Below are 10,681 nucleotides of genomic sequence, written 5' to 3' on the forward strand. Positions count from 1 at the left end.
AATTGTCAAAGAATTTAAAACAAGAATGTATAATCAATGAAACTCTAAAAAGATATATTTTAAAAATATGTATTGCTTTATTTTTATCTTTAAAGTTGATTTAATTTTTGTAAAACAAATACTAAGCACCGCTCTAAGTTGCAATTATTAGCGGATTAAACTTATTTATATCAATAAATAACAATGAATTTATATAAAAAAATTAATAATCATAAAAATTAATTTAATTTATTGTAATAATTGTAGTAACACTGAACACTGGATAAATAAAATTCTTAATTTTTTCTTACAGTCGTAGTCCTCCGTTGCTGACTACTGCAAATATTAAAAATATGTATAAATCTTGTTTTATTTAAATCCAAGATGTTTCCAAAACCGAATTCCATTATACGTCAGTATCACTTAATTCAAATAATTGTTAATGTAGTTATGTGAAAATGTATTAATGTACCCGATATATGTATGTAATCTAAGTCATAAGATATGTGATGTCCTCTCTTGTCGACGCTTTTTGATAAATGAAAAATGTCAAAAAATCTTTTAAAGTTTTGATTGATTTAATGAAGTTTAAGTTTAAATGGTACAAGGCAACTTTTATTTCGTATACAAATATTTGACTGCACTGAGTTGCACCCATAATAAAAAATCTTAACTCACTGCTTTCATCCATTTAGAAATATTCGCAAATTCGTTTTTTACAATATATAATTTTTTTACAGTGTAAAAATTGAACTCAAAATGCAAAAAAATTATCATATGTGGTCTGAGACAAATTCTTATTATAGAACTGCAATAAAAATTGGCTAGACCTATGACTTTCGATATGAAAAATTTAACTATTACGTTTGATGGCGTCCATCATTCCCAGGTGGATTGAAGTAATCCCAATGGTGTGTGTGTACATTCTTTCCAGATAGCAGATAAAGTAAAACGCCGAAAGTTACAACTATAAAGAGTGCAACCAATACTGGCACTTGTCGCAAACGGGTGATTATATCCTGCTCTTTTCCGCCTTCACCTCTCACTATTTCGGTCAAGTGGTTTACTATGTTGACAACTTGTAAACTGCAAGCGCCTAGTAATTGTTTAGTCGCTGCTGCAATGCTTTGTCTATCTCGAGGACGTGTAGTACTGCGTGAGCGGTGACGTCGCTGTATTTGTGGTTCATCAATATCAGATGGTTCTTCTTCAATATCCGAACTAGTTGAATCACGTCTTCTGTGGTGGTGATGATGATGATGTCGCGACCGGTGTTGACATTTTGTTGATGCTGTCGTATCATCAATTGGGTCCATTTCTGTTTGTTGACGTAAATTGTAAAGCGCAAGTGGTGCAATTGATTGCAAATATTCGGCGGTGGGAAAGACAATTGGTGGCAATTGTGGGGCAGCAGGAATATCAGTTTGTGTTTCTTCATCAAGATTTTGTTGCGTTATATCGTGTTGAATGTCTGCAGTATATGTTGTGCTGGCAGGTGTGGATTCCAAATTTCTTAATCTAGGAGGTTTTGGTGGTGGCACAATTTCTGACACTGGTAATTGTGACACCTGCTCGGTGGGTATTTCTTCATTACTAGCCTGCAAGCTAGTTTGCGTTTCGGTATTTAATAGTTGACTGCGTTCGGTATTGCGTACTCGTTCTACAATATCTTCTATAAATCCTGGTGGTAATTCTATATTTTTGACAACAAGACTGCCTGATTTACATTCTAGTTCATCAGCACTTATCTCTGTTCCGTGTAATTGTGACACCATAATTTGGCCAGCTTGCAGTGCATGCACTCGTAAGTGATCTACTTCGAGATCGCCAAGACGGCTCGGAAGCTGTGATTGTGGTAATTGTTCTCTATTGACAACAGCTTGAACAGGTGTTAATTGTGTGGGTATTTGCTCAGCTATAATCAAGTCATTTGTAGTTTCAATCGCGGTTGTTGACTTACGACGTGGTGGTGGTAGTGGTGCTACCGCACTTGATGATTCTGTGTCCATTTGCTCTATTCTTTCAATACGTTTAAGTAACTCTTTTTCTGCTGCCGTAAATTCGTTGTCGTCTTCACTTATATCGCTTTTTTCAGTCTTATTTAATGCATCTAAAGTTGTTTTTTCCAACAGTTCTTGCAGTCTTAACAGTTCATTCTTTGCAGTCACGTTTTCTGTTGTAAGTTCTGACTCATCTTCATCGTAATGATTAGAATATCTTTCTGCTTCATCGTCATCATATGAGTAATCTCGCATTGTTCGCTCAATTTCGGCATCTTCTTCTTCAACATGTTGAGTCTCGCTCAGTTCTTCTTCATGCAAACGCAATTTTTCAATAGCCGCGTCTAAGTCACTAGAGCTTGGTGCATAAGAATAATCACTTAATGCTCCTTTAGCTTCTTCTGTATTATCTGCTTCCGCTTGATAATGGCTTTCAACATCGGATTTACTTTGTTGTGAACTGTCTGTGAGAAGTCCCTCTCGACGTAAAGCTTCTTCTTCTAAATCTAAATCATCTACAGGACGTACAATCAGTGCCGCTTCTAAAACAGATTCATTTTGTTGACTTGGAATAGGCGTTGAAACACGTCTTTCGATTATGACTGCAGATGGAGTTTGTGGTCTACTCAAAGATCTGCTACGATCTGCTTGAGATGAAGCACGTGACCTTTCAGATAAACTGCGTTGATTTGCATCTCTAAATCGCTGCAAACCTATTGCCAATTGTTCATCTTCTGTTAATAGCTTTGGTTCATTAGTTTCACTTTCAAGATGCTCTTTCATTAATTCGTCTAATGTTTTGCCTGATCGTCGCGGCGCAATGACCTTCATGTCTTCAGTTATTTCAAACTCTTCGCATATGAAATCATCCGGTAGTGGATCAGTTTGTGTGGAAACTTCGACTTCAGGTATGTGTGAATTGTCATCTGACTCCATATTTTGATCATAACTGTCAGCCGTAGAGGAAGTAGCTATATTTTCGTCTATATCCAACATGGTACTTTCATGTTCATCCGTGCGACTGCCTTGATTAGAAGCTCTGCTTTCAGCTCGATTTCTTTTATCTCGCGGTGGTCGAGGTGGTGGAGGTAATGGCCGATACTTCATTTTATTTATCACGTCTCCGGACTGTAAATCGCGTGGTGATTCTGGTCGTTCGTTAGCACTAATGCCAGGCTCTTCATAATCGTCTTCATAGCTGTTTAAAGAAATAATGAGTTTTAGACGTACAATTTTTAATTTTTGTAGTGCATCGGTATCAGTTTCTTAACAACATTCATTGCATGATTGCCAAAAATAAAAAAAATATATAAATTATATCAAAAAAGCTGGAGTAAGAAAAAAGTGATTCGTAAAGAGCACTTGATTGCTTCTTAATATCACTAGTGCAAATAAGGCTTCCGCGAGCGCATCGTGGTTGCAGCATGCATTCAAGCTTCAAAAATTTGCAACATCAAAAGCAAAAATATTTGAAAAAACAAAATGTATCTGTAATGTTTATTGTGTTTTGTTGTATTTGTGTTCTTAACCTAGATTTATGTCTAATATTGCACTCTTAAAACTATTTTCGTTTTAAGTGTGTGGTTTCTCACACATAAAAAGAAAAATGATTTAATTTAAAATAAATAAACTTAACAAAAATAAATCAAAAAACAAAATTCACTAAAAATGTACACAACAATAAAAATGTAAGGATAGTCGTCCAAAAAAAAAACGTATGCGTGTTAGTAAAAGCAACTTTGCGCAATTTGCCTTACTTTTGAGCCACGTCCGTGGTGTACACAGGTTTCGTGGGTAAGTCCGTGGACGGCGTATATTCCCGTGGTGGTGGCGGACGTTCGGGGGGCGGAGTACCATGTTTTGTGCGCATGTTGGGCATAGTTGCAAAACGTTCTCCCGGTGAGCGTGAAAACTTTTTTCTTCTGGCTGGTGGAGTGGGTTTTGGTAGTTGTTCTTTTCGCACTACTGCGTAACTATAAAGATAATGTGAAATTGCTGCTGTTTCAATATTCCATATATTTTGATTTTATTTCACTATATACTTACCCATCGCTTTCTATCATATCAATGATAAACTTTTCATCAACATCCTGTGCGTCAATATCGTTGTCAATTCTCATATTTGCATCTAAAGTTAACGAGTCCGCTCCTCTTGATGTTCGGTCATCTTCATCAAACCTTGATGTGGATCTTGATTTACGAGATGGAATCGAATTGCCATCGGTATAGTTTTCTGGAGTGGCAAGTGGTGGGATGGGATATTCGTGTTCGGTGCGGTAAACTATTACCTTAAAATTCACAAAAAAATAAATATCAACATTATTATTTCAATAATTATCATTGCAACTTACATCCTCGGGTTCTTGTAAATAGTTATTTGATACCGATCTGCCACTAAAGCCATTTATGTATGAATCTTTGTCCATTGATACGTCGCGCAATTGACGGCGTTTTCGTTGTGGTGCTTGTGGCTGCTGCATAACGCTGTCAACTTCATTATCTTCAGCAGTAAAAACTTGTTTATCTGCAATATCAAAATTGTTTTCCCTATAGTGTGCACTGCGTGGTGGGCGTAAATATTCTTCATCATCATCAAAGTATCGAGCATGTCTTATAGAGTCATCTGGCATTGCTACATCTTGGCTATCCATTGAATATTTGCTACGACTTCTTTCCTTTCGCATAGGCCTCTTAGGTCCAGTTAAGAAATCACTACCATTTTGTGACATTGATAAATCGTCTCCGTAATCACTTCGTTGAGTTTCGAATTCTTGGGAAATATCCTCAGGTCTATTGCTCTTGTGCAGTCGCCGTGGTTTCGGTGGAGGTACATCGTATTCACCAAATTCCATTCTTTCACTTGACTGACCAACATGCTGTAAAGCATTGATCGGCGTATCATAACCTTCTCTAATAGCATTAGTTATGTACTGTCTTAATTCAATATTATCTTGTGATATTCCTCGCTTACGCAAGAAGAATTCGTCGTCATCAATTTCTTCCATTACTACTTTCTTGCCTGAACTAGCAGTTGAGTGTGTTTCCTGTGCTATTCCGTCGTCATAGGAGTATTTTAAGTAGCTTGCTTCCGCCTCAAGTTCAGCGTGTCTTAATAGTTTATTTTTCTGAATTTCTTTATCAGTCCAACCCACTGCTTCTTTACTATCTTCTGACCTAAGGTCCGAGTCCTGATGCACCATTGGGCGACGCTTAAATTCCCCAGCTCGAAGATTAGATATCTCGTGTATTGCACGATTTTCTTCATCAAATTCCGCAAATTGCTTGTTATCAGCAACGCCTCCTAATATACCTAATTCCATAGGAGCTTCACTACCAGTGTCTTCCAAATCTTCACGCATACGTCTCTCGAGTGAAGACTCACGGTCGAAACTTTCTTGCTCACTGCCATAGCGACGATATCTTGAACCTTCACTATCATTGTAGCTCACGTCGGAAAATTTATCCGCCCATCGGGAGCGTACTGGTCCCGGTCCACGATCACCTTGTGGCGAACTTGATGATTCTACAGACGGTTGCGTTTCGGTGCTTGTTATGACACTCAAACCTTCTGTACCAGTGCCAGTGCCAGTGCCTGCATCAAGTAAAGGTTCTGGTTCAACTGGTTTCTTTTTCTTACGAAATGCGCGTGGATACGTACCAAAATTAAATTCAAATATTTTCTTTTGTGGTTGCGATTCTTGAACCTTTGAACTTGGCGCTTCTGTTGTTATGCCTGAAATTTCATCCTCTGGACTGGTTTCATTCTCTTTTAATGATTTGCTTCTTCTAAGTTTTAGTGTCGAAAATTTTTCTGGGAGCTTAAATTTAGACATATCTGGCTTGTTGAATTTCGTAAATTCAGGACGTTTCAATTCCTTTAGTTTAGACATATCTGGGCGCTTTATTTCTGGCATTTTTATTTTTGAAAATTCTGGCGCTTTAAAGCGCTTACGGTCTTTTGCTTTTGGACTTCCTGCTGGAGGCTTCTTTGCTGGTGAACGTAATTTTGTTTTCAATTTTCCAGCTTGACTTTTAAGGCCAGCTTGCATTTTGCGAGTTCGGTCCTGAGCGGAGGCCATAAAACCTTTTTTACGATTTTCTGGCTTAAGTGGTAATTCCTCAAGAGCACTGGTGTCTACTTGACTTGTATGTATTTCATTATCCGTGCGAGACTCAGTGCGAGGTGTTGTGGTTGCAGAACTGAAGTACTGTTCTTCAAAATCTCTTTGCAAATCCTCTGCTGCTTTCATTTCATCTCTAACTGTGTCAATTTCCATTTTTATTTTCGACTTATTTTGCGCTTGTACAGGCGCTGGAGAAGACTCCTTCTTTATAACTGGTTTTTCACCATTTACGGGCACTCCAATTGGTTCATATTCATGATCACTAAAAATGTTTAATATATAAAATTTGCATTATTAAAATAATATTCTGTTTTATAGTATTTCATACAGAATTCATACAGAATATGAGTCATTGTAAAAGTAATGGAGGTAAAAATAGTTTGCATTGTTTGTAAGTAAACTAATGTATTAGTTTTGTATGATGTGGTGATGTATAATGTATTAATGGAGTAACAATTAACATATTTGTTAGTATCAAATGCTTGATTTTAAAATTCATTTAAAATTTTAAAATAATTAAGCTTGCCGCCATTTACAAACCATAAGAAATATATAAACCAAGTTGTCTAGAAGGTGTTATTAATTAATTTATATTTTTAGCTTGATATTGTATGTACCTATAAATTTAGAAATCTCTGGCTCAGTTCAAGTTCACGTAGACAATACATAAGGAGTTTCAAAAGGTTTGTGTGTATAACATATATCAAATTTTAAGATGAGACAAATATTATAGGTAGCTTATAAAAGAAGATCAAATATGGGGTATCTACTTATAGAACTTATAAGATTGGATATATAGCATGTATAATGCAAGTGAGAACATAAAGCCAGTTACACGCTTCCAATCGTTTTATATTACTAACTAACTCTCTAAATTTGATTGTACTCCTTGAACACTATCAGAAATATACGGACACATATATATTTCGTGTTCATGCTATAATTCAAAACATATTAGTAGTTAATGGTAAAAAATATGTATTTTACATTGAATAATACCCGTAAATTATGCTAATATATACATTGGGATTTTGATTTTCTCATGTAGGAAATGTTTCAATTTTTATAACGATGCGTTCCATTGACCTGTGTAACTCATTCTTACCGGGAGAAATAAGTCCTTTCTAGAAAATCTCTTTGATCTTTTTGCTGCTGTGAAAGACTTGTGCTTTCAAAAGCTGATAAGCGTGATTTTCGTTCTTCAAAATTAAAACTAACCGTTTTTGTCATACGCGTGGTATAAATATCATCAGTGGATCCACGAATATGAGCACGATCTTGAGATTGTGTACGCCCTTCCAAAAAGCTGGTTTTTCTGCTAAGTTTGATTTGTGGCATTCGTTGCTCTGATGGTGATCGAGGTAAATTATGTTGTGATGATAAACCACTCGGTGGTAGTCCTGGAGTTACAATACTATTGCTACCAATATTAATTGGAACTGAAATCAAGCCCCCTTTTGAAAAACGTGTTTGATCTTGACTTGAGCTGTGCAGCTCGGATTCACTACGTCGACCATAAACATCCATATCACTGGCATACGAATTCCTAATACCAGCCACAAAACTTTCTCGATTTGCTTGTGGCAAAACAATAGGTACGAACGCTTCGGAGGGAGCTATCGATAGTCGCTCTGATACACTGACTTCATCACGACTGCTATATATACTACGTGAGGGTGTTTCAAAGTGTGTTGCTGATTGTTTGGCCGGTCGACTACAATATTGATCCATTTCATCAACTTTTAAAGAAAATGTTTCGGTTACCTTTACAGCCATTGGTTCAGCTTCGGGTTTTTTGGTTATAACAGCACTACTACCTGAAACAATTTCCATTGGAGTTGGCTTTGACTTAGAAAATATCGATTTAATTTTGCTTGGTGCTGTTGATGGAGATTTTTCACGTTTGGGTGTTGGGGAACGACGTTGAGTAAACGGAGAGGGTTCACTAGGTGCTTCAGAATTTTTTGCGCTAAACATTGACTTAATTTTAGAGGTGTATGAGGCTTTAGCATCCGGTATATTTTGATCTGAATTTGCAATCGATTTTATTTCAAGAGTTTGTGGTTGTAACTGCTGCATATCATAGGTAGGCTTTTTGATAGGTTTTGGTGAGGGTTGACGGTCAATTGGATGCTGACGTTTTAATTGTGTATTTGCTGAGTTTTGTGGTTGTGTTATGTTTCCTTGCGGTAAAGTAAGATTTTTAGGCACTTGTTCAAATGGTTGATATGAAGCTGGCTGTTTACTTGATGTTTTGGAATTTGCGGCAGACGCTTTAACATTTTCGTCTTGTACGAGCTTTTCAATATCTACAATCGGTATTGAACTTACTATATTTATATGAGTATCTTCATCTAGATGTAAAGATGGATTTTTGGTAGCTCCACTTACCACAGTAGGCTGGATTGTATTAAGTTTGATATCATCGCGAATATCCATAAGATTTGTATTGGCTGTTAAAGCTTCTAACTCGGCTACAGTGCGCTGTAGAGGATCTTGCTTAACAGTAGCCGAAACAGGATAGGGAGATGCAGCTCTCGGTATATGACTATGTTGAAAATTGTAATCATTTGAAATGGGTTCTTCTTGACTAAGTGAAATATTATGCGCCTGTGTATTGTATTTAGACACATCAATAGGTCGATTTTGTGGTAAAACTTCTCCTAATTGTAGATAATAAGCCGAATTTTCTTTATTTTCATCTGGCCGCATATAATCGATTGACGCTGGGGGCTTAGCTATGCGATAATCTTGTATTGGTGAAGGTGAACGTGCCGGTGAACGTGATCGTGCTGGTGATGGTGAACGGGTTGGTGTTAAAGCACGTTTGAAATCTGGTCTAATATCGGTCACTACAGGTGTCGGTGTGGGTGCTATCAAGTTCACTTGAGGAAGTGTGCTTATGGTATTAGTTACTAGCTTGTGAGAAGTAAAATGAGATAGATCTATATTTGAAGAACGTCGACTGGCGCTTACTGAACGTGTAGCGCGTTTTTCCAAGTGTGCGCCTGGTATGTTAATATCTGCCACAATCAGATCTGGTTTGGAAGGAGAACGTGATATTCTGCGTAACGACACTCCACTACGCATAGATAAGGTTTCTGGATCACGCATACCAAAACTTCCAGTTGAAAGTCCACTTACGGACATGTGGCGATTTCTATGTCCCGCTACAAATGTAGAACTGCCAGGCAAGTCAGGGTCTGTTGCATCAGATATACTTCTTACCACCAAACCACCACTTCGAGCGGCTTCCTCAAGTTCAGGGTACCTTTGCAGGAATGCAGAATCTACTGGAGGCGATGACGTGTGAAGGCCACCCATATTTGAATTTGTTGATATGCGATCCAAGTCCATAGCAGCATGCCCACCGATATTATAATTTTTATTAGACAATTGATCCAAATGTAGGGGTGCATTCGAGTTGAGGGATTGTAAGTGTGGCCAATTTTCCACCTGCTTATGGGATTGGTCATATGTATGTTGTTTCATTTGTTCATCAAAACTTCCTAATTCCTCGTGAAAGCCCAACTTTGAAGAGGGACGGGAATCGGCGGGGTTTACACGGTCTGGTAAAAGTGAATCACACTGAAAATATTGGCAAGCACAACGTACATCTAGTGAAATTCCACTTGCACTTTCGTTCCGGGAAACGTAGTGCTTTTTTTCATGCGGTAAAGCGCCGACAGAAGCCGAACGACGCGAATTCATTGCGTAGCACTTGTAAAAAAAATTTTAAATAAAACCGAATAAAAGAAATTAATAAATGAATTAAAATTTGTACGTAGCTAAATTCTTTTTAGTATTACTTTGGCGACAATTTGTAGTTCTCGCAGCGGTCACACCGCACCGTAAATCTTAGTTTGTTCTATGCCAAACGCTTATGTTGCTATTTTTAAGAATTGCTCCGAGGGTGGACATTGAATTTATTTTTATGTTATTTAATAGGTTTTTTTTTTTAAATAATTGGCGATTATGTAGTAGCTTTCTTGGTTTCTATTGATTTCACTTGAATTTGTAAGAATCTTTGAAGTAGTACGTATACTAATTATTCCCGATATTTTGCTTATGCGAGTGCATTTCTGACACGCACCTCAGCAATGTTCACCGATCGGAGGCAGAGCAGTATTTGATTTATTTTTAAATTCGCCCAAACGCTCACGCGACGTTCTTATACCGTCTTCATCGTTGCAGATTTCGGGCAGGACTGAGAGCTTTTTGCGCTGTACAATTAACTCAGCACTATTCGGGAGCACTTTTTGCTTGATTTCTTTACGAAAAAAGTTCATAAAATATTTACGAATTTTGTTAATTTTTTAAAATTAGCAAAAAAAAAGAAGAGGAACACCAAATGATCTTCTCATAGATGTCACCTCTTCTACATTAGCTTTGTTTCTGAGATGAAGTGATTTATTTTGCATATCACTCACTATATATATTTTTATACATATATACATATACAGCTATATGTATTAGGTTTAGAAAGGCTGTTATTCGTATCTCTTGTAAAATTCTATTTGTTCATATTTGTGTTTTCTAGTTTCTGGTATGTGGACTTGGCAAACGTTCTGATAGACA

General features: G+C 37.1%; 1 protein-coding gene across 4 annotated transcripts in view; it reads right to left on the bottom strand.

Annotated features, from left to right (window-relative positions):
* Positions 1–53: 53 nt before the first annotated feature.
* Positions 54–10,681, bottom strand: part of LOC119668150 — a 40,153-nt gene continuing 29,525 nt past the window's right edge. For 3 of the 4 annotated variants that reach the window (XM_038077566.1, XM_038077565.1, XM_038077568.1), the window contains 4 exons: positions 4,331–6,365; positions 4,026–4,267; positions 3,737–3,952; positions 54–3,177 (listed from right to left, as the gene is read on the bottom strand). In XM_038077566.1, coding sequence (XP_037933494.1) covers positions 840–3,177; positions 3,737–3,952; positions 4,026–4,267; positions 4,331–6,365 — 4,831 coding nt within the window. In that variant the 3' untranslated portion in view covers positions 54–839. Of the gene's footprint in view, positions 3,178–3,736; positions 3,953–4,025; positions 4,268–4,330; positions 6,366–7,208; positions 10,319–10,681 lie in introns of those variants that run through there. The other variant, XM_038077569.1, reaches the window with a different exon arrangement.

The sequence above is a fragment of the Teleopsis dalmanni genome, chromosome 1 (genome assembly GCF_002237135.1).
Source record: "Teleopsis dalmanni isolate 2A chromosome 1, ASM223713v2, whole genome shotgun sequence".
Taxonomy (NCBI): Eukaryota; Metazoa; Arthropoda; class Insecta; order Diptera; family Diopsidae; genus Teleopsis; species Teleopsis dalmanni.